At 41.6% G+C, this 24,562-nt stretch overlaps 1 protein-coding gene across 3 annotated transcripts in view; it reads left to right on the top strand.

The window, feature by feature from the left end:
• UGGT1 (UDP-glucose glycoprotein glucosyltransferase 1) overlaps positions 1-12,889 on the top strand; it is a 39,204-nt gene extending 26,315 nt beyond the window's left edge. For 2 of the 3 annotated variants that reach the window (XM_066326049.1, XM_066326048.1), the window contains 12 exons: positions 356-514; positions 2,204-2,289; positions 2,632-2,716; positions 3,707-3,795; positions 4,300-4,404; positions 4,983-5,067; positions 5,649-5,831; positions 6,993-7,153; positions 7,741-7,855; positions 8,098-8,214; positions 8,524-8,683; positions 9,113-12,889. In XM_066326049.1, coding sequence (XP_066182146.1) covers positions 356-514; positions 2,204-2,289; positions 2,632-2,716; positions 3,707-3,795; positions 4,300-4,404; positions 4,983-5,067; positions 5,649-5,831; positions 6,993-7,153; positions 7,741-7,855; positions 8,098-8,214; positions 8,524-8,683; positions 9,113-9,138 — 1,371 coding nt within the window. In that variant the 3' untranslated portion in view covers positions 9,139-12,889. Of the gene's footprint in view, positions 1-355; positions 515-2,203; positions 2,290-2,631; positions 2,717-3,706; positions 3,796-4,299; positions 4,405-4,982; positions 5,068-5,601; positions 5,832-6,992; positions 7,154-7,740; positions 7,856-8,097; positions 8,215-8,523; positions 8,684-9,112 lie in introns of those variants that run through there. The other variant, XM_066326050.1, reaches the window with a different exon arrangement.
• Positions 12,890-24,562: the final 11,673 nt, after the last annotated feature.

Raw genomic sequence — 24,562 nt, 5'->3', positions numbered from 1 at the left:
AGTCAAAATTCTGACTACCATCATATAATTTCTGTGAGAGACCAACTCCATTCTCCAGTAAATGTTAAAAAAAAAATAAATCGTGGAACAGAGCAACAATTCCTCCCTTTTCTTATCCTAGCATATGTTGAGATTCAAATTCTTTTAGTCTAGGGAAACTCTTAACAGTATTTGTGTGAGGTTTATCATTTGAAGGAGCTGAGCTCTTTAAAGTTTTCTAGGTATTTGTCTAATAATAAAATTACTCTGGTAAAATAATTTTTTAATTACTATGGCTATTCTAGAGAGTAACTGAATGACTAAAAGCTGGCACTTTAGAGCTAGTGCTGCAATCAGCAGTATCTGCTCCTTTCAGGTGGACAGTGTTGTGGCTGCAGAGTATGAACTGGAATACCTGCTGCTGGAGGGCCACTGCTATGACATTACAACTGGGCAGCCTCCCCGGGGACTGCAGTTCACACTGGGGACTTCCACCAGCCCTGTCATCGTGGACACCATCGTTATGGCCAACCTGGTGAGTGTCCTGCTGGAACTGCCAGCAGCCAGCTGGTGTTCATCCAGTCAGCACAGCACTGCCATCAGCCACTGAGGGTTCTCTAGCAGGGGGCTCTGGGTTTGTGGTGGAACTTGCACCCCACAGCTGCTTGCAAATGCATCAAGACCACATCATTCCTCACACTGATTGCTGAAGTATTGCACCATCTCTCATTCAGGATGCTCTCCTTTCCCTTCAACTGGCTGAGATATTAGAGAATTAGATATTAAATGCTGCCAATATTCTTAAGCAACCTCTTTCCAGGCAAGCTCAGACAGTTGTTTTCCTGAGACAGTCTCCTCCTTAGGCCATCCACTCTGATGATGTGAGCCTCAGGCTGTCTTGTTTTTGGGACCCATTTCTTCAGGAGATCTGCGGCATAAAGGGAGGGAGTCAGCAGGAATAGTTGACATTGTAGAAAATAAAGGACGTGTAAAAGACATAAATTTTACACTGTAAATTTTATTTAAAAATAAATAAATAAAAAGGAACGGCATTTGCTTATTTCAGTTGAGGAAAGGTGCTGGAAGTCTAAATGTATGATTATTCCCTGCAGCTGCTTTTGTAATGTCACTGCATAAGGGATGTGTCTGTTCTCAGTGTCCACACTGGGCCAGGAGAGAGGTAGTGGACTGAAATGATGGCAGAGGAAGTTAGCTGCTGGAATGATTTCTTGATATATAATGTTAGTGAAAAACTGAAGTAAATTGCCTCTTGTGTTTTTTTTAATCTTTAATTTAAAAAAAATTATTACATTTATTTAGCTGAATTAATATAAAAACAAGGAAAAATATTCACTGGTGCTAAATATTTATTTTAGAATTCTTACTCATTTGAATTTGTGCCTTTTCTTATCTGGAGCACATCTTAGAATGATGTAGTATTTCTTACTGTAGAAAGAAAGAGGTCCCTTGTTTTACATGTGTTTATGTTGGGAGTAAAACTCAGAAGTATCCTTTTTCTAATTAGCTATACCAAAATTGTAAAGAATGTTTTTTAATTTTTTTTAAAGCAGCCTGGCTCACATAGGAACTGCAAGCATTTGAAACCACAGTACAAAACTGAACAGGATACTAAAACATCTCTACAGTTGCACGTATCTTCTATAGGTGTAATATTCCAAATCACAGAGGAAAATATTCAAATCTGGAATTTGAAGCTTAAAAAGACTTGAACACAATATTTGAAATTCACATTGTAATTTTCTAATTTCTGTAGAAGAGATATCTTGTAATATGTAAATTGTGTTACTGCTTCTGCTGTAGATGAAATATCACACTCCAGAGCTTCAGAATTCCTTCAGATTTTGTTGTATAATTACAAATTAGTGTTTTGAAATTCCAGCACTCCTTCATAAAGGCAACTTTTTGCAGGAAAAGACTCTGGGTTTGTACTGTTCCCATCAGGACAATGAAGACTTTGATCTAACAAATAATGCCAGGCTTTTACAAGCTTCTTTCTCTTAGGGAAAATCCAACAATTTTGAATGGAATAATTTCTGGGGCTTTTCTCCTGTTCTCTGGATTTAAGCCATAAGGTTATGTTAATCAACAGGCTTGCAAATAACATTTTAGATACAAAACAATGAGTTAAAACACATAACCTTAAAGCTAATTTTTCTGCATTTGCATTTTCTGGAAACTGCAAAATATTCTTTTCACTTTACAGGGCTACTTTCAGTTAAAAGCCAATCCTGGTGCATGGACTCTAAGACTGAGAAAAGGCAGATCTGAAGATATTTACAGGATCTACAGGTAGGTCAGGATAAGAAATACTTCAGTCTTTTTCTTGTAAAACTCCTGAAGTAGGTAGGCACAGTAATGTGTGAATCTGTAATGGTTCCCTTGCCAAAGTATGGTAACAAGAACAGCAAATTAAACAGCAAATTACATTTCATACTGAACATAAGTTATGCAAGATGAAATTAATTAATTTAAAACTCCATTGAGTGTGTTAAAATAAATGTATTAGTTTCTTTGTCATGTCTCAGACCTGTTTTGCAGTGCTGCGGCTTAATACATGTATAAAAATGAGCAGAAGAAGTAAAGAACATATTTCTGCTTTGCAGTAAAGCCAGTATCTTGCTCTATTTTCAGCCACGATGGCACAGACTCTCCGCCTGAAGCTAATGAAGTTATTGTTGTTCTCAGTAACTTCAAGAGCAAAATCATTAAAGTGAAGGTGAGTTTAAAAACCAGGGGTGCTGTTAAAGAAGTCTGTTTGACCAACAGTAGGGGAGAAACTTGGATTAAGGCCTGAAGCTCCCTTCCCATGAGCATGCACTTGAGGCAGTGTGCACAAAGCTCACCTCACAGTATCAGGAGTAGAGAGCATCATCTGTAGACTTGATTTGGGTTTTTAATACAGGAGAGAAGGACACGTAAGTCCTGTTCCTTGTGTATGTCCCTGAGATACAATTTCCTGACTGCTTATACCTCAAGAAAAAGCAGTTTTGTATGTCCTGTATATGTCTAGTAATAAACATTCAGTATGTCCATTGAGCCAGCATTTTATCTGTCACAGATAAATTGTATTCATTTGGCAATATATTGTCTGTTACTCTGACACAGGCTAGGTGAGAATACATTTGGGAAAAAAAAAAGAAAAAAAAAGGTAAATTACTAATCTGCTGTCTCTTAAGGTTGCCTATCAGCTCATGCCATAGCTGAGAATTTAAAGGAGAATGGCTGATAGATAAGTGATGGCTATAACAGTCAATTCATACCTAACAGTATTTACTTGTGCTGGTTTAATTTTGAGATGTTCTCCCCATTCACTGTGTATCTGCTTTAGAGTCTCAGTGGTCAGTTATACCAATTAGACACTGGTGCAATTGGTGTGTTGATTTTAGCATTTTTTGAGGGGTGAAGTTTCTTTGAAGGTTTTTCTTTGCCAGTCTCCATCATCAGGGTTGCTCACTAAACATCTCTTAGAAAGAGCATTTTTAACCATCCAGACTAACATGCCTTTGGTGTCTGAAATCTCCTTTGGAATCTGTTTGGGAAAAGTCACTTCTTTACTGAGCTGTTTTCCCAGACAGCTTAGGTTACCTGTCAACTCATGGGGTGTAATTCAAGCAGGTAAAATCAGAACCACTGTCAGGGTAACCCTCCTGACAATATTTGCTCAATATGTGGTTGCAAGTCACTAAGGCAATGTTATGCTTCACAGGTTCAGAAAAAAATTGATATGATGAATGAAGATCTACTAAGTGATGGCGCCAGTGAGAATGAATCTGGATTTTGGGAATCTCTCAAATGGTAAAACTGATTCAATGATAACCTTCAAGTCTCTTGAAACTGGAAAACTATTTGGCAATACCATGATGGCTGTAAAATTCCACAGCTGTCTATTCAGGCTGCTTGAATTCAGGGCTGTCATTCACTGGACCCCTCTGTTGCTGGAGAACTGGGCTCCTGCTTTGCATCTGCTTTTACCTTCCCTTCTCCCTCTCCTGCTTGGGAGCCTGAAAACATTGTTCTTCCCAGGACCTGCACCTCAGCCAGTGCTCTCTCAATCCAAAGGTGTTCATGTCTGAGCTCCTGGACCTTCCCTGTCCCTGTGCACAGCACTCTGCCTTGGGGAAGATGCCCTGGGCAGCAGGGAATGACACCAAAAGCCCACAGACCAACTGCATTAAAGCCAAAATGTAGCCATTTTCTGCAAATTTCTGAAAATCTCTGCAAATTTTCATATTTGCAGCCTTTCCTATAGAGCCAGCCCTTCCTCTCTTGTCCTTCACAGAACCATACTTTTCCTTTCAGGGGATTCACAGGAGGACAAAAGAATGAAGATGTGAAACAGGATAAAGATGATGTATTAAATATATTCTCTGTGGCTTCAGGACACCTATATGAGAGATTCCTACGGTCAGTTGAGAATTTATAATCCCAATGTGTCAAATGGTAGTGTCCTTGCAGAAGGAAAAAGGTTACAATTTGCAAGAGTATAAAAAACCCCACTTTTTCAATGCTTCAGAAGCCCACTGGAATCTGCACCTACTGTGTCATAGGAACTTTTGTCTGCATAGCATTCATGAGTTAAAAATAGACTTGGTTTAATAGCTGGTGTGTTGCCATTCTAAATTTTCTCACTACAGTATAACCAATGTCTTGTTAAGAAGTTACAGAATAAGTCACAGTTGCTTTGGAAAGAATCTGAGCTTCTGTTGTTCTCAAAGGACTGTGACAGCCAGCAGGTTGTATATTGTCTGCCTAGTTAAAATATAGAGATGTTGGGGGTTTAGTAATTTTGTAGATAAAATTAAGCAGTTTACAATAGGCTGAAGCTACCCATTTTTTCTTTATGTATGAAGTTCAGTTACCTGACACATAACTGCAAATAGTTTAATCATGTAGCCCAGCAATTTGTAATCTTTTACACAGCTCATCTTTTGTGGGTGCCAGTTGTTGCTGTAACTGCTTTATTTTTTCTTTTCTTTTGCTAGCATAATGATGTTGTCTGTGCTGAAACATACCAAGACCCCTTTAAAGTTTTGGTTTCTGAAGAACTACTTATCACCTACATTCAAGGTTTGTTACTAAATAGAAATTTATGTGGTGGTGGGGGAAAGATGCCACAAGCTGTTTCTCCCTCCCTTCCCAATTCTGCACCAGCATCACTTGGCTAAAAGTGTATTCACCTAAAGCTGGAGAAGCCTCACAGATGAGAATGTTACATGATGTGACAGTGGGCCAAGTTTTTCTAGTAAAAATTTCTCCCAATGCTCTTTTCTCGTTTTATGTGCTCCCATTTCCACTGCTTCGCACACCCCTAAATCACTGTCCCATCTGTGGATTGTTGAGATTTGAGTAATGCATTCTTTTAAACTCATCTGTGGATCACTATGAAATGGCTCATAAGGAACTGTGTGGACAAAAATGCTGAAATATTTAGTTATCTCAGGATAGTTGGCTTTACATTTTGCATTGATTGTTCAGCTTGGGGCTCAGTGTTTTGTGTGAATTAACAATGATACTGATTTTCTTTGTGGTATTTCATTTTCTGATGTTCTGTACCTTAGACTGAAGTCTGTCTCTTGTAATGTGCTTTTCTTTTTCCTGCAGAGGAACAAAGAACTGAGATAAGCTGCTTTTTTCCCCTCCCTCTGCAGGAGTTCATCCCATACATGGCCAAGAAGTACAATTTCCAGTATGAGCTTGTCCAGTACAAATGGCCACGCTGGCTGCACCAACAAACAGAGAAGCAGCGCATCATCTGGGGTTACAAGATCCTCTTTCTGGATGTGCTCTTCCCCTTAGCTGTTGATAAAATCCTTTTTGTGGATGCTGATCAGGTAACACAGAAGCTGGAGTTATTTGATCTTTTGTTTTTTGTTTTTTTTTTTTTTTAGTAGTAAGTTCTTGAATACCATTTCCATATTATTGAAAGGGTTGCAAGTTTGAGCCATTCATAGGCATGACTGGAGGTTGATTCTGTAATTATTGCATGTTTCACTGAGGGCTGGGTTTTGTGCCTGTTTCTACAAGATTGGTTCTGTTGGCCTGTCTTTTACTGTTATCTGGTTCCTCATTCACTCACTGTGATTCCCGCTAGTTTGCCAAATGGTTTCTCATTTCACCCTTCCATTTTTCCAGTTCAGTCTGTTCTCTCAGCCTGCAGATCACTAACCACAGACAGTAGTTTCCTGACCACCCTGCCCTCCCAGGCCCCTGGTTTTAACTTGGCCATATCTGAGTGGCTCTCAGAGGTGAAGGCAAATCCCTTGTGCACAAGGCCATGTCCTGCTGCAAGACAAACAGGACTGGAAGGCTTTGTGTGTGTGCTCACTCCTCAGTGGGTGGAAAGTGCAGGAAATGTGCACAGTGAGAACTGCCAAAACTACTCTGAAAAATACATCTGAAATGAGAAGTAAAGATTAGCAACAAGTGAGTGTAAACTGCCTTGGGGGTTTTGGCACGTGGACAGTGTGATGTCATGCCAGGTCAAACTTAAGCTGAAGGATCAGTTAGGAGAGATTTCCAACTACCCACTTGCCATTTTAGATAGTTTGTTTCTATGCTGTGAGAGACGTTAAGGCATTTTTTCCTATTAGAATGGTATTTTTAAAGTAGTGCTAGTGCCACATCTTTGTCAAAAAGACATTAAAAAACTTCCATCCCTGAAGAGGAAGGGATACCAAGAATCACAGTACATTTCATGTACAGTGAGAATTCTTGGTGCTTATTAAGAGACAGTTTTGCACTTCAGCTGTCAAACCAAGCCCCACCAGCTTATTTGAAGGTCTATTTTATTTCGTCCATCTCTAAAGGCAGGGGAGACAACGCCTTTTGTGCTGTATTTTTGTACTACATACACATAATGCAAAAGACTGCTACATACATCAGGTAATTTTCCCTTTATCTGTTTGCTCAGTTTGAATTATATCCTGTACAGCATTTGCAAATAACCCATGGCAGGCTCCCAGAAATCACAATAAAATGTCCTTTCCCTTCAGATTGTGCGCACAGATCTAAAAGAATTGAGGGATTTTAATCTGGATGGTGCTCCCTATGGATATACTCCATTCTGTGACAGCCGAAGGGAAATGGATGGCTACAGGTTCTGGAAATCAGGGTACTGGGCAAGTCATTTAGCTGGGAGAAAATACCACATCAGGTACTGAAGAATTCTCTCTTTTTTTAATCTGTTTGGGGTGGTTTTGGTTTGTTGGTGGGTGGTTTGTTGGTTCTTTTTTTTTTTTTTTTTTTTTTTGGTTGGTTTTTTTTGGGGGGGTTGTTGTTTATTTAATTTTTTTTCCAAAATAGAGGGATTAAGTTTTTGTTGCTATTTAGGTTTAGCAAAAAACCAGCTGAGGTATGCAGTCCTGCATGAACCACTTCTTGCTTCCTGTTGCCTCTTTAAGGTTCCATGGCCTATGGCTTCCCTTGGAAGCACTGAAGGGATGCTGAAGTTATTTTTAACAGATGAAAAACTGAAGTGTTAACTAACAGACATCTTCCTTTGTTAATAACAAATTTTGGAGTAGGGACTGCATGACGGCAAAGCTTAGACAGATTTGTTGAAAATTCTTTTTGGTACATGCCATGACCTTGTTAAAACTGCTTTCCTGCCTTGTAATAGATCATCTGATGTGCTGCCCACCCTGAAATTGTTTTAGAGTCTTGTGTCTCAGGGGTCTCGTGGGGCTGCAAGGTTACCCCCCAGTGAAATTACTAATTACTAATTGCATCATCTCTATGTAGTGCTCTGTATGTTGTGGATCTGAAGAAGTTCAGGAAGATAGCAGCTGGAGATAGACTCAGGGGACAGTATCAGGGTCTGAGTCAGGATCCAAACAGTCTGTCCAACCTTGACCAGGTGTGTTTTATTGTGCTTGTTTTGTTTCACTGGGCTGTGGTGTCACATTGGGACTTGGGATTTTTCCAAAGGACTTTGTTTGGAATGGGATGAAGTGTTGATTCATCACTTTCCATTTGCATTGGGAAAAAAAAAACTGTTATAAAAGTTCACCTTCACAATACTGTGGGTTTGGGAGGGGGGTTGCTCCTCCCATTCTGCACCCTGTGGAAACAGCTACTAACTCTTACTCTGCACAACAGGATTTGCCAAACAACATGATCCACCAAGTACCAATTAAGTCCCTTCCCCAGGAGTGGCTGTGGTGTGAAACATGGTGTGATGATTCCTCAAAGAAGAGAGCAAAAACCATTGATCTGGTGAGTGCAGGATGATCCCCTCACTCTTACATCATTTTCAAATACAGCAACCAGTTTTAGAGGCACTTCCCTCCCTCAGCCTGTGTCAGTACTTGCACATTTTCAGCACTTGGATTTTTTTCCATTGGCTGCTGTATTTCTCTTACCCGGAGCAGTGGCATTGTTACGAATTTGGGAAGAGACTTAGTGCTGTTCTCCAGCTGAAGTACAAGCAGGTGTTGTTCACCACCAGCAGGTTGATCCCTGCAGAGGGAAGCACACCTCTGGGGAGTGCAGAAACCTTTTGTAGCCTGTCTGTTCTGTTTGCAGTGCAACAACCCAATGACCAAAGAGCCCAAGCTGCAGGCAGCCATGAGGATAGTTCCAGAATGGCAGGACTATGATCAAGAAATCAAACTTCTCCAGAGTCATTTCCAGAAGGAGAAAGAAATGGGAACACCAGCTGAGATGTCAGGACAACACACACATGGTAATCTTTGTTTCTTACTTCTGTGACTTTCTCTGTGCCTGTTGGTTTTGTGCTGTGTCCTCCCACACTGTGAGCTTGTACCATGCACAGGGCCGAATGAGGGAATGAGGGCTGAATTAAATCATCAGGGAGTGTAATGGGATGGAAGGACCTTGCTGAGCAAGTTTGGTGTAATTTAACCTAATTGTGAAAGCCAGAGAACAGACTTGTTCCAGTTCTGTAAAAGACCCTCACTGTTCCTGCAATTTTATGAGCTTGGCCTTAAATTAACCCTTACAGAAGTGCTGCTGCACACTGTGGGTGAGAATTGCTCTTCAGGCACTGGTACCTTGCAAAGAACAAATCTTGGGAGGCTATACTGATTTTCAAACCAATCTGCCACCTGAGGCAGCTCAAACTGAGTGCTCATTTTTCTCTCTTCTTCTACAGATCCAGAAGCACATGTGGAATTATGATCCATGGAGACAAATTCAAGTTAGACTCTTTCATAGACAATTTTTATATTGGAAGCTAGGTTTTTCCGGTGTGTCTGCAAAACTGCTGAATAATTGAATGGGATGATGTATGCATTTCTATTACTTGCCTTTGGGTTAATTTCTGCATATGAAATAGGATCTGGATTGCTGGAATTAGCATTTACTGGTGTTTTGCACCTGTGGTGGAGATGAAAGATCCCATGATGGAATTGAGTGTTTCAGAAACAAAACTTCACAATCCACCAGAAGAGCCACAGCCTGTTCCTTCAGCTGTTGCTGCCTCCGCCAGTGATGAAGCTCCAGTTTAGCCTCAGATCTTACTTGAGAGTCTGGGAATTGCAGGCATACGTCCTAACCTCATCTGATGGACATAATTTTTCCAGGTAACATAGAGCTCTAAAATATGCCTTGAATTTGGGACACTGTTTCACCTTCAGGTTTTCAAACAATTGAGAATACTTCTTGGATTTCTTCAGTCTGCCCTTGATTTTGTAACAAAACCAGCATTATTTTCATTTTCTATTTCCTGTCTTCATTCATGGCCCAACTTTTGATGATCTGGATTAATGTAAAGCTACCACAATCTATTTAAATGCCCATCCAAATGCAAAGGCCTAAGCTTACCAAGTGAACAGAACACAGAATTTGGCAGCTGAGTTCATCCTAGCCTATATGACTTGAATCAAAGTGCCCTCCCTTCCTCCTGCTCCAAGTGTAAATCAGTCTCAAAACTGGTAGGGCCTTATTTTTGCTGTGGTTCGCTGATTAATGAATGTGGTGGTTTTTTTTTTTTTGTTTTTTTTTTGGTTTTTTTTTTTTTTGTTTATGAAAAATCTGTGGAAGGTTGGAAGTTTATCATCATGTAAATTTCATTAACTTTATTTTTCTTCAAACAGAGATGTTGTCACATCAATAAAAACTTCAGAGTTCATAGGTCTTAAGCTTTAGTTCCCACTCAGTCCTTTGATCATCCTTTTTCCTTGCACACATTACAGTCCTAATTTGATTTTGGGGTTTCTGGATATTTCACTTGCATTTGCTTTCATTCTTTGCAGAGACAAGAAAGTCTCTTCTTGCAAGGATTAATTACCCTGGGCTAGTTTTATCATTCATATTCATGTCTTAATTTTTAAAGCTGCTGCTGCCATAGTTCTGTACTATGAACATACCAATTAAAGAAAACCCTTAAAGCCCTTTTCCCCTCATTCTGTAGGGTTAATAGTCTGCTCCCTGTAACACTGAGGAGTTGAAGAGTTGAAACGTAAAAACTAAAAGGAGATTTCTGGTACAAAATATAGTCACCTCGAGAAATCCAAACTATTTTGGTTTTTGTGCCTCCAGTGTTTTTATGTTTTGTGCTGTAAGAACTTCAACCCAATAATCCTGATGTGAGATATTCTCCTGGACTTGCTGTCTTATAAATCCTGTCATGTTTTGGAGGAATTTGAAAGAAGACATCAGTTGTAGTGTTTAAACTGTTCCATAGCATGACTTAAGAGGAAAAGCAGCTCTTCTCCAACCAGCTGAAGGAAGGGCCCAAATTCTTAAAAAAAGCACATTAAGAGCAACTTACAGAGTTTATCAGCTTAGGTATTTCCCACTTTGTGGGGTTTTCAATCCAGATAGTCTGTCTGGTGGCTCTGGAAATAACAGGTGAGGCGCCTTATGCTTCTCATCAAAACCATTCCACTTAAGGATAAGCAGACTTACAGTAGCAGGACTTTTTTCTAGTGTAAAAAACAATATACACCTGCCAACAAATTAATTACATGTCATGTCAATTAGCCTCTTTTAAACAGCTAAGACAGCACAGTTAAGATTGTCCTTTCTGTGTTCAGCTACAAATCCCTTCAGCCTTGCTGGAGCACATGGAATGGCACAGGAAGAAGTGGGCAGCAGCTGATACACCACTAGGGATGGATGGGACAAGAATGTGCTCAGGCCCTCAGAATAAGAGGAGCTTTCTGTGAAACAGAGCCCTTTCTTATCTAGAACCATATTTGACCTCTTTTCCTCTTCAAATTACATTAGGAGCCACAAGACTGAGAATAAAGCGACCTCTTAAATTCACCACATTTACAATGCTTTGTTGAATAAGAAAATACTTCTAAATTAAATGTCAGTTACAATGTTTTTTAAATATGCTTCTTCATTCTAATGGTTAATGTATGTACTTGAATAGCCACACTGCATCCTTTTTTTTTAATTATAAGATCTAGCTGCCTATGGAGGATATTTTGGTTGCCCCATGTTAACAGACACCATGCTCTTCAGTTTTTGTAAAGAAATAAAAGTCATCTAACTCACAATTGATACAGAAAGAAACCAGAAACATATGGTGAGATTCTGTACCTTTGGAGTACTCAGAAGAATGCTTTAGCTGTTCTCAAGTACAATACAAAATGCACATGGTGCTGATCCTTCTGAATGTGAACTACTCCCATTTTTCCTGAGAGGCCACGATTTACTTCCACTCAAAAGTAACAATCAAAAAGAGAATAAACACTTCTTTTTAATCTGTGCGTATGTTTGCTCTTAGATGCTCCATAGGGCCTTGAAAGACAAATAGTTTGTCACCCCCATCTAGAAGGCATCTGGGAGTGAGATGCTTAATGAAATAGAGCTGCTGCTGATCATGTCACTGATGGCCTGGTCCTGTAAGACTGATGAAATTGGAAAACGGGGATTGCATCCCTCAGACTACAAAAGCCACTGCTGGGGCAAAGTGATGATGTTGTTCCCATCTCTAGCTACAAGCAGCTTGACCTCTTGGTGAGGAGTTCACACTTGGGAAATGCCCTATACTTTTATTTTAAAAGGAATATTCCACTGCCCTACTAAAAAGAAAAGAGCAAAGGAACAAAACTTCAAGATGTCTCTTTCATTTATCTATATGGTGTTATATAGGAAATTAAAAGGACATGTACAAAGCAGTAAATAGCCAGTAACAGTGTTAGGAACCAGAACATTTTTTAAATCATGACCTGTTTTTACCCAAATCTTCTGTACTCTGTCCAAGAATATTCCATAGCTCTGTGTGGCACCAATCCCAAGTGACCCAAGGTATGGGGAGTTCTCTTTACTGAATGTTACTGAGATCACAGGGAGTTCCCCAGAACAGTGGCAATAACAAGAGCCAACAAAATAAAACCTCTGCTGTTCTTTACCCATGACTCTCCTGGCCATTGCTTTGGGGCAGATAACTGAGGTTTTAATTGTGTTCCTTGGAGTACATTTTCCATTTCTTGTATGCAAGTATTGAGATAGTGTTGAAAAGCTAGAAGGAAAAAGGAGGAGTTCCTCCTCCCATCCAGTCCTGTTAATCATGGTATTTGAGTACTGTTAAACAATAGGAAAATTTTATATAAATCTACATTTTAGGTCTTTTTTTTTGGAACTCTACCTGCTACTGCTTAAAAAGAATGTTTCTATGTCAGCTTTTTGTCATTTGTTCATTTGATTTGGTTTTACACTGATGCTTCACAGTCAGCACTCAGAAAGTCATCCTCCGGAAATATTTCCAAGTACGGAGGTGTGTCTCAAATTCTTTCAGAGTTGGGAATGAATTCCAAACTCCTTTGGGACTTTCAAAGCCTCTTTACCAGAGCATCTTTATTAATCAAAGGCTATAAAGTGGACAGTTTGACACAGCCAAATGAAATGCTAGAGGGACATGCACTTGCTTTCTTACAGTGACTCTTGGAGCCTGCTCAGTTCCTAGGAGACAACTGGGGGAAAAGGTAGCAGCCAAAAAGAATAAATACCCTCCATATGCCTATGACCTCCTCAAGAGCATTTTGCACTCCTCCCCTTTTGCTTTTTGAAGTACCTGTTTAAGCATGTAACTGTACATACTTAATGCTGAAAGAACTGATCACCCTCCACCCAAAAAGAGATGCATAAATGAGAAAAATTCTGATGGGGGAGTGGGGGAGAGGGAATGCAAAAAGTTTTGAATCCTTTTCTTTACAACATTTTAAAAAATTGTATTAACCTTAATACAACAGGTTTCTTTGATGAGCAAACTGTCCCATGCCTTGCTGGTTTGCTGTGTACCATTTAGGCTCTTTCTGGGGAAGATAAAAAGCCGTATGAGGGCAGGCAGCATTTTGTCTACAGGTAAACAATTCACCTGTCCATGAGCTCCACTTGCTGCCCATTTCCATGTGTTTTATTTTTAAAGGAAGAATTCACTGCTGTACTGAAAAGCAAATAGCAGAGAAATAAGACTAAGATTTCTCTTTCATTTACCTATATGGGGTCATAAAACAGATGATTACTTGCACTGACTTAACAAGATGAAAGGTCACTAAAACCCATTTCAGAGTCAGACAACAACAGTTATGCTGCCCTTGTCCCCAGGGCTCAGACAGAGGGACAGGGATACCCCACACCAGTCTGCCATGCACACTGTGCCAAGCCTGAGGGGATCCTGCTCCCAAACTGCTGGTGTGGCCCCTCCAAAGGCACACCTGGCAGTTCCTGTGCACACAAAAACGTCCCTTAGCTTTGACATAGCACACACCAGCACTCTCAGCTGTGCTCTGGGCGCAGCAGCCCTTCCTGCCCCATCCCCACGGACTCCTTGCCTGCAGACACCTCTCTGCTGTGCTGACAGCCAGCACTGCCACTGGATTTAATCCCAAATCCAGCAAACACAGGGTCTGCAGCAGCAGGGAAATCCCTTTATCCCAGCATCTCAGGGGCTTCTGGCTGAGGTTCTCTGCAGGCTCTGCCAGCTCAGCCTTGGTGCTGAGTGAAGGAGCCCAGACTGCCACTGCAAGCCCACAAAGGGGAACCAGAACCAACCCTCAGCAGCCCTGGAACTGCTCCTTACAGCTGCACATCTCACAAGCTGAACACATCTTCACATGCTCTGTTCAACAAGTGCAGCCTGATTTGCAGTCACTGTAGAAATACCCCAGGGAAGGAGTTAACCTGCACCCTCTGGACCAAGGCTCTCCAGCCTGCCATCCCCAACTCAGCAATGGCCAGCTGCTTCCTCAAGGACCTAACCTTCCCAAACCCTGCCACTGCCCCAGAGCAGCCCTGCAAGTCACCACAGAAAAATTCCTTCTGCCACTGGATTTGCACTCCATATTTCCACCCTGGCTAACAGTGACAGTGCAAATATTCCACCATTCAAAGCTACCCACAAGGAAATTCCTCTCTATTTCCTCTGCCCACCTCCTCTTTGCCACATAACTGTATTTACCCAATCATGAGTACTGCTGATGGATTATACATTCCATCTGTTCTGAGTCAACACATGGTTCTTTCCTTACTTATGTTTGCTGGCTGCTCCTTGGAACCCAGGTAATTGAGCAGCATTCCCTACCTGGGACACTGGGAAAGTCACTTCTGACTCCCAGGGTTTATTGCTGCCTAGACTTTATTAAGACCACTGCTCAGAAAGATTGTTGAATTTGTTCCTTATTAGCCAGCTTGGAGATGGGTGAGAGGGATGAGAAGAGCATTTCTTCTGTGTGAAGAGCTGGAACAAAGAACTCTGATTTATGGCACAGCAGGGTCCTCTCCTGCTCCTGGACAGCAGGAATCATGATCAGCCATCCTCCTCCCCTCACTGGTGCTGCTACACCTGAGCACAAAGGCACCTGGACACTCAGAACCTGCCTGGCCTCAGGGCTGTGCCTGGGGCACTGGTTTGCAGGGTCTGAGGAGCCTGTATGGGGTGTGTGTGTGTGAAGCACTCCCTGACAGCACCACTCAGGAGGCCAAGCAAGGATTGACCTTTTCCAGCTCACAGAGATGAGAGGGAAGGACCAGGACATGCTGTGACCTCTCACCCAAGGCTGCTCACCATTCACCCAAATTTCTTACCATTTCTCCTGAACTCAGCAGAGTCACCTTGTGTACAGCTTTTGGCTTCCTCCTGCAAGATATAATGGATCAGAGAACTGCTTTGTTTCCTTAAAATTAATTTTCAGCACTAAAGTTGTGCCTCTTTTTTTTTTTTCCTCCCCCTTTTCTGGGGAAAATTTCCACCACACATACATCTCCTTCCTCTGCTGGAAAGAGCTGCTTTCAGCTCTTAAACTCTTATTCTCCAACCTTTTCCCTCCATCTAGGTGTTTATTTACTACTATAAATATGCAGTAGGTACTTCCAGACATCAAAATACTTCCCTTAGTCTTTAGACTGTTTTCTTGATATTCTCTCCTTTGCTTGGTCAAGTGGTTTTTTTTTTTTATTTTTTGCATTTTTTTAATAAATAAAATGAAAACTTGTCATCAGAACTGGATACATTCAATTTCATCAACACTACGTCAAGAAAATGTGTTTATGTGCATGTGTATTTCTGTATATCCACCCTCATCCTCTATGTATTTGCCTTTTATACCATTAAGCTTTACAGGAATCCTTCCACCTAACCCACTGAGAATTTCTTACAAACTGCTTTGTCCCCAACAATCACCAGAACTCCTTGTTGACTCAGGACTAGGAATACAGCCCCCTATTTCCCCCTAAATGGGTAGTCTCAAACTTGCCAAATTACCAAAAGGCTTCTGTGGTTCCTCTGCAGAAAGAGGCCTCAGGATTTTGTGTGCTGTGTGTGATTCACTGCTGCTCAGCAGCTGTCACCACAATTGCTTCCAGACCTCTGGGAAAGCACCAAATAGCACAGACCACAGCAGGGGAAAAGAATCTCAAACAGCTTTTTGATGAGGATTCCCACTAACTGTTACTACTAAAACTTTGCTATCTGGGTTTGAATTCTTTTAACACCTGCCCCAGCAAAACAGGAACATTCTTTTGGAGTGTCAAGGTACAAGCAACAAGGATTTTGTGGACTGGTTATGTCTACACTCAGTGTTGCTCATATCCCAAACCTATAATTCCTCAAAGTTATACTCCTTTGACAAGAATTATGTCCCATAAAAAACCTTCTAGAGTAATTTTAGCTCTCAAGGCACCCCTGCTCTCCCAGGAGCTTCCCTTCTGGTTTCAAATTCTTGTTTGGACAAATAGCTCTTTGCTGAGTTCCTGGGGAACACGTGCCTTTATCTCCCACAGCATATCAGGAACTGACTCCATTGGGTCAGTGGCTCCTCCAGCCATCCCTTCAGACTTTCTAAATACCACCTATTGAGTTGTTCCTTTAGAAAAATCTTGAAAATACCAGCTGTTCAACATCTATTGCACCAGAGTGATGAAAGATATCCCAGTATAACTGATATTTTAAGGATTTTTACACATAGCACCACATACCCATTACATATTCTGCTTTTTATTAAAACAATTTTGCCACTGTCACCTAATAAAGCTTAATGAGTTAGGAACGTTTTCCCAAACGTTTTGCTGCTTGTCCTTAAATTGAACTGTATTTAAGATGTGTTCAAGGTTGTGTTTGTCTCTTTTGGGAAAATGAGGCCTTATCTCTGCTGGCAGCCACCAAGGCCAGTGAGCAGCCCTGCTGACTGAATTATGCTCCTGCCCCAGGAATGTGCCTCCAACGCTGAATGGAGCCACATTGGTGAGGTTTTCTGGGAAAACTCACTGCTGCTGATCTCTTCAGATCTCTGTAAGAACACTTTGCTCTATTTTCACACACCATTCCTCTGGGGTCTTTCAGAAAAGCCTCAAAAATAAACGAGTGGCTGTTTTTGCCCTGCTGGATCTTGTGGTTATTTGTCCCAACATCACTGACTACTGGTCTGGAAGGTGTCACCTGAGTCCCCAGGGCCAGTGCCTTGATACCACAGCCACTTGTGCAGAGTCTCACCCCAAATGTATCCAAATCACATGGAATGAGTTGGGTTTTCACCCTCTGCTCAAACCTCACCACAGGGAGTGTTGCAGATCATTATCCAGTTGCCCATGTCAGCTCACACCTAGCCATGTCCCACTCTTCTACCCTCACATCAACATTGAACTTTTACAGCTTTTTTCTTTTCCCTCTCTGCCACCACCCTTTTCTCACTGAATAAACCAGCCAGGTTCTTAAAAAAAAAAAAAAAAAAAAAAAAAAAAAAAGGTAGTTTTATAGCAGGTGAAACAGTTTTCTGTTGGAAGCTGTTCTGGCTACTCAGAACCGCACTGGCCCGTTCACTATGGGAGCTTTAATTAATATTCTAAAGAAAAGGATTCTGAGTGTACTGCACAACGATCTCAGGAGATGTTCTGAGCTGTAGATGGAGCACTTGCACTGCTTTGAAAATCCACAAGTGCCTGCTGACCCCTTCCTGCAATTTCCAGCTATTTTTAAAGTGGGAAAGACTTTTTTTCTTATGTGGCCTACTGTGGCCTTCCATAAAAAAATAAAAAATAAAACAAACGTGCCTCACTGCTGCACTCACATTAACACAGGCAATGAGTACTGATCACTCACTAGAGTTGCTGCTATTATGTTATAAGGCTTTTCAATTAAATTTAAATATAGTTTCTTTGAAAAGGTCCCAGTGCTTCCAGGAAAAGGAGCAGCCAAATTCTGGATCTATTGTGGCTGTGTTGTGGTTTAAAAAACAAACCAAGTAAGAGGCTCTAAGTCAGAAATAAAATTTAATGAGAAGAAAAGGAAAATAAAATAGAATAAAATAAAATAAATACAAAAAGAAAAACCAGTGACAGAGTCAGAATACAACCTGATCAGGGTGATGGAAACAGTCCAGACGAGGTGGTCTTCTTGAAACAGAAATCTTGTAGAAAGGTCTGGTAGCTCCGGTCCTCTGGGAATCCAGTGGGAGAGGGCTGCTTCTACTGTCCCAAATCCCAGCTTATATCCAGGTGAGAATGCTTGGCTCTTCCCCATGGGCGGAGCATCTCACAATGGGATGATGAGTCATGGAAGAGAGCCTTAATGGCCCATTAAGAGAGAGATAACGCCCGGAGGGAGTTATCTCTGAGTCATGCAAAAGGCATTGATGGGCCATTAACTGAAGATGGTGATAGAATACACCCTAAACTACAACCCAGGACAGGCTGGGTTTTCCTTTGTTTGGCTGCTTCAGTGATTGGTTGAGGGGTTTTTACTGTTTATTAACAAACAGTAAAAATTAATTTTTTTAATATTTAAAGATATATTCTTTATATTTATATATTTATAATAATATAGGATTTTTTTATTCCAAGAAAATAAAGTGAAACTCTTATTTCAGTTACCACAAACTTTCTAGTGCAAACTATGAGCCAACACAGAGACCTTTGCACCGTGTTGAGGTTTATTTAGCCCACTGCCTTGTACCCAATCACATCTATCACGAGCTCTTTGACAAGAGTGGCAAAAAATCTTGTTGAAGGTAATTCAGAAACACCTGCATAGTTCAAGAATCCTCTTCCTGCCTCCTTTTATGGTAGAAAGGACTCAGATGTAAGGGCAGAAGACTGACCTTACAGGAAGATCCTATTTCCAAGAAAAGCTCATGTCTCACATCCCACTCAGAGAAACACTTCTGCCTGCATAACTTTAAACCTAAAAACTAACATAAGATTTAAAATCAAATATGTACTCTCCAGACTCTTATTCTGTTCACTGACGTAACCAATAGATTTGGTTTCTTTAAAGGTAAGCACTGGAGATACAGGGAGTGTTGTGGATGTGTGTCCCCCCCTTCTGTGTTTGCAAAGCAGCTGAGAGCATCAGAGACTGAGTCACAGAAGTACCTGTTATCATCAGAGGGGCACAGAGAGCTAGAAAATGCTCTGTCTACACTTTGAAGCATTGAATTTCCACATTTTTACCTGAGTTTCCAAGCCTTTCTGCTTACTTCTTTTGGACAAACCCACTGAGGAGCAAGATGCAATCCTATTCCTCATTGTCACAGTTCCTGCCTTGCCTGTTTTCCCTCCACCAGAGCTGATGCATGAAAAATCTCTTGCCAGCTCATATCCATGGAATAATAAATGTACCTGATCACTCTGCTGCTGATCAAAGCAAGAACTGAATTCTAAAAGCAGAAATGTGATCTGAAGACAGTCAGCCCCATCAAGCATAAACTGAATATTTTAACATCTGGAAGTTGATTTTAAAAGCTCTTCAGCAAAGGCCAGGAATTTTAGGGGTGAAAGTATCAAGGAATGAGCTATTAAAAAGCTCTTACTACAGGGACCCAACCTTGCAACCGCCTAAATGCTGTCCAGCTCGTTTGCTCATTCATTCATTTAGGAGAGGCTGTGAAGCTTTCATGTCTGTGCAGCAGAGAACAAGAGAGAAGCTGCTCCTGTAAATCAGCAGCTGCTCAGAGCATCACCCAGAGCACTGACCAGTGCACCTGGACCAGAGACAATCTGAGAAATTCATCTGCTGCCAGCAGTGGCACACACTTGGAGGAAAAAACTAATTGCTTTAGACAACAAAACCCCCTAGTCACTACCCTACTGCAACCACAGAAAATCAGGATTTTAAAGAAATACTTGTTTCTTTTCCTTTTCTTACTTTCTTCATATTCGAACCCAATATGGAGATGAATCTGAGAGACAACATTTCATGTCATGATCATCCAATTCAAACTCAGTCCCAAACTTCCTTCTGCTTGGATCTACAGCTCCCCAAGGTGGGGAGGGAGGGGACAAGGAGTCACATGCCTGGAACACTGCAGGAGTCTGCAACTCCAAATGTCTTTCCAAGACACAGAATACTTAGCCAAGGTGTGCCCATCAAGAAGAGGACTGTGGTTTCTCAAGCTGTCTTCTAAACAAGAAGCTGTCTTCTCCAGAGGTTTCAGACTAACTCCAAAAAAACCTCACCAACCAACCAACCAACCAACAAATCCCAAACCCAAAAAACCCTCCAAAAAATCCAAACCCAAAAACCCACAAAAAACGCCAACCAATCAACCCACCAACCAACCAAAAAAAAACCCAGACCAACCCCAAAAGGCTCTGCATGCTCCCAGTTTGTGTCACAGGAGAGCCACAGGTTAGTAATTGAAAAATTACTGAAATCAGTAGCCAGGCTACTCTGCTAATCAAAATCCAAAACACAACCAGAAGGAAGGGAAAGAATTAATTCATCATCTAATTATAAAAGCAGCACACAGCCTTCTCTATACTAATCTAGTAGCAGAAGGCAAGTGATCAAATAAAAACAAGCAGTACTGAACTACAAAGATAGAAAAACGAACCCAGAAAACCCACTATTGCTGAAATGATGGACTCATGACCTGAAAGCAGATACATTATTTATTTCAACTATTTATGTCCTTTTTTATTCCCTTTTGGCTCTGATTTGCTGTCAGTGGTGTGTTACAAGGTCATTAATAATGCATAGCAATAAATAATATATCCACAGTCACACCAACTGAATTTTGTTTGTAACTGTGGCCTTGTGAGCGCCTTGAATTTATTATACTTGGGGCTTTTTCTGAATGGTGGCTAAGAGCTGGTACACACATGTCACAGTGAGGGTGGATACAACAAACCTCTGGGTCTCCTGACTTCAGGGCAGAGGGTGGGGAGAAAATAATTAGGAGCAGGAATGAGAGTTGGCCCTAGAAAAAGAACATTTAATGAGGGATAAAAGAAAATAGGGACAGTGCCCCAAAACCGTGCCCAGAAGAAGAGCTGGAACTGAGGAAAACATGTCAATATTTAGGGCAGGTCTGAGGGGAAGGGTCCAATCAGAAACTCCAGCTGGGAACAGAACTGTGTTTGTACAATGTAACTGACCAATCCTAAAAGCAGAACCTGAGATGGAACAACCTCATTAACATGCAAACTCCCATGAACCTTTGCTACTCACCACAACTGGAAAGGGCTTTCCCACAGCTTTATGTTTAGAGTTGCTTCCATTTGGCCAATTCCCCCCACACAGACTAGTTCAAACCTAGAAAACAAGAACATTTTGAGCTAAATTCTGGAGAAAAAGCTGACATGGGAGTACTCAGGTGTCGGTTTCAGCCCAGATAGCTGGCAGGAGGCATGAACTGAGGCACCAGAACTTTGGCTAGACAGTTCCATACAAACCACCTCCTCTGTCCTTCACGCAGCCTTTTTGATCCACAACTTGCAAGAACATTTTCAGCTGCTGGAGTTTGTCACCAAAAAACCCCACACCCACACAAACCATAAAATCCACCAACTCACATCTCCTCCTGCACTTGAAATGGAGTTTCACGGGGCACAAGAGGTTCTTTGGAATGCAGGAAGGGCCATTCATTCAAAGCCTTACTCCACACAACACCATCCAGCTTCGTTGTGATGCCTGGGGAAAAAGAACCAGCCCAAAACATAGCCCAGAGTTCTGCTGGTAAGTGACCCAGAACACACAGAGTGAACTCCTGAGCAGATGAGCACTCCTCAGCATTTTGGTAGGAGAAGGTAAAGCCACTGTGGAGAACACCATTTCCATTCAGGTAAAAACAACATCATACTTAGGTGTCCAGAACCAAAAGAAGCTCAGCACACAGGAGGCACACAAAATAGAAGAATTCTAGCTTTAGAAAGTTGAAATTTGGATTTTAAACAAACAAACCAACCAACCTACCAACTCTGCCCTGTACTAATGCTTTTTATTGTTACTAGCAAAGTAGCAAACCATGAATCAATCCCTTTGAACATCTCACTGTGAGTAAACTGCAGAATGGGGTAACACAGGTGCAGTCTGAGCTCCAGCTATTTCAAGTGTAGTCCCAGGGAGAGCTCATCCCAGCCCCTTTTCTTTCACCCACTGCATTAACTACACACCAGGAAAGCAAATAGGTTCAGCAAGCTGGTCTGATGAGAATAAATGTTTGGTGATGGTTTTTTTGGTGGGGTTGTTTTTTACCAGTCCAACTTTCCAAACGTGCTGATTCTAAGGCCACATCATCACTGTGTACAAAAAAAGTGGGGCCACATGAATTAAAACAAACCAACCCCCCCAAAAAACCAAAAAAGCCTTTAGTGGAAGGGCATAGATGGGGTGGTGACATGGGATTAAGCTCATTTCTCATAGCTGCTGAAAATTACATGAAATCAGATACAATGTAGAAGCAAACCTTGAAAGTAAAAGCAAGGAATTAAATGAAGCAATCCTGTAGCTGATAGTGAGAATACAAATGAACTTTCTGATGCCTGATCCGAGTCACTGCATTAACAACTCATACTTCCATTGAAACTATAAATAAGCAGCCTAAGGGGAAAAAACTCCCTTTATATCTCATGCTCTCTGCTGTCATGCCATATATTCATATTCTAAGTATTTACTTAGCACCCACCTATTATTTAAACACATTTGAATATAGTACAGCAAAGTAGGATAAGTATAATCAGAATCCAGAGCTGAATCAGCTCTCTGATAGGAAATGCAAAAAGACTCCTAAGCTGTCACTGAACTCTGAGTTAATTAATGAGGAGATCAAATGGTAACATCAAGCACGAGACAGCCAACAAACTTCAAACTTAACAATTATGACACAGCTGCATCAGTGTGCAGAAACAATGTTTATTTGGACAGTTTAAAGGCAAAGCAAAGTGACTTAACAGAAATCCAGGGACCTGACCCTGCTTTAAGGCCAATAGAAAAGCAATTTTGACTGAGATAACCATTACTTATCTGCAAGGAGCTGAGTGCTACACCACCAGGCATCAGCTTTTCAAGCATCTCCTGAGAGCAGATTCACAACAGGTGTCCATTTTCTCTGTTATCATAGAGCCTGCAGCAAAAACCAGAGCCCAGCCTAATCAACAGTTTCGAGGTAATAATTTCACATCACTTGGTTGAAGCAGAACTTCACAGCTCATCAGGTAACAAGTGGAAAATCACTTTTGTCCTAAATTAGTTTCTTTTCCCCTAGTGAAGATACCATCAACCCCCCTGTCACCAGGTACCATTGGAGGCCTGTTTAGTGTAGAGGCCATGCACAGAAAGAGATTTCATCACAGAGATCAACTCTCACACTGACCAGGGACCACAAATTCTCACTTTCACTCCTCAGTGCTCACCAAGACTTGGATATACGACATTATGTGTGAAGCCTGTGCATATCTATGTTCTTAACGCAGGCCATAGACATGGTCTGAGTGCAATAAATGGAGAAAGTGTTCAGCTGTAACACAGCAAACAGAAAGCCCAGGTTACCTCTGAGAGCCTGTAGGGACACCTGCAACCCCTCCCTTGGCAAAGAGCACGAGGAGGTGCAGCCTGATCTGAGCACAGCTGGGTCAGCCACAGCCTCCAACAACCCCTGCAGCTCTGGGATCCCTGCAGCCCTCAGCAACGAGCTGCTTTTTATGGGTTTTGAGCTAAACAGTTCACATTTAAAGCAACAACCTCTGAAGGTGCAAATTATAACAAGTCCAGTGCTACACAGAGCAGCTCAGTCATGGTGAAGCCACCAAGCAGTGCCACCACATCAGCAGCTGTGCTGACATCAAAACACCCTGCCCTGGTTATTCTGACACCCCAGGCTGGTGACAGTTCCACAGACTCCAAGATTCACAGAGTTACTCAACAAGAGCCTGTTCCTTATGCAGTTAGAGCATGCCATATGGTGGCACACAACGATCTTGAAAAATCCAAATTATAAGGCTTCAAAAATAAAAATCGAATTCTGCTGCTTCAGGCTGTTTCCATACCAAAGGCAGTGGCCAAGCAGTGGCTTTGCTTCCATTCATATCTAAAACCAGTAGAGAATATCCAGAAAAAAAGATGCACAGTAAATTCCCTGAAAACTGGCTGCAGTTCTAGCTTGTCTCTGTAACACTGGCACCTCTATTACCTCTTAATGGGGTGGAAGAAGCCCAAAGCCACAAGTCTGGTCAGGCTCCTGTGGGCATCAGCATCTGAGGGAAGTCAGGGAATTGCAGGCACCAGAGAAAACCCCAGACTCCAGCTAAGAGAGAGGATTTGCTGATTCTAGCCTCTTCTCACAATCAAAGATAGGCAAATTGCTTGCAAGTGCTACAATCTCACTACAGGATTTGGCTCCAGTGGCAGGAGAATTGATTGCAAGATCCAAATTTTTAAACCTAGACTGGAATATGGAAGGTCCTGGAGATTTGCATCCCCTGCCTTGGGTGGTGCTCAAACAGCTGCTCTTGCCAGCTTGGGAAGAAATGTCTGTGAACTGTTCTGTTCCATCCACAGCTATGGAGAGGCAGGTTTTGCAAAGAGTGAAACCATTCCTGAAAATTTAAACAGCTTTTGGATCAGGACCCTAAATTCTAGGGAACAGAAACGCTTGTCTCATGCTGCTTAGGAGAGTAGCATGACACAAATAGAGAGTAGAATGACACAAATGGGCAAGAAGAGCTTCATAAAACCCAGTCTGTGAGACGTGGCAATGCTCACTGGGTGTACAGAGACAATAACTTTTCCAGCAGAGCTGCAGAGAACACCACCTAATTCTGCAGTGCTCTGTGCACAGGGTCTGAGGTCCCTTTATGGAGCTGACCCAAAGCTGTGTTTTCCTATGCAGACCATGAAATCCAAACACTTCACTCAGGCTTTATGCCAGCTGCTCTG

This window comes from Sylvia atricapilla, chromosome 10 (genome assembly GCF_009819655.1).
Source record: "Sylvia atricapilla isolate bSylAtr1 chromosome 10, bSylAtr1.pri, whole genome shotgun sequence".
Classification (NCBI taxonomy): domain Eukaryota; kingdom Metazoa; phylum Chordata; class Aves; order Passeriformes; family Sylviidae; genus Sylvia; species Sylvia atricapilla.
The sequence above is the reverse complement of the archived record's forward strand: the minus strand, read 5'-3'. Positions and strand labels throughout refer to the sequence as shown.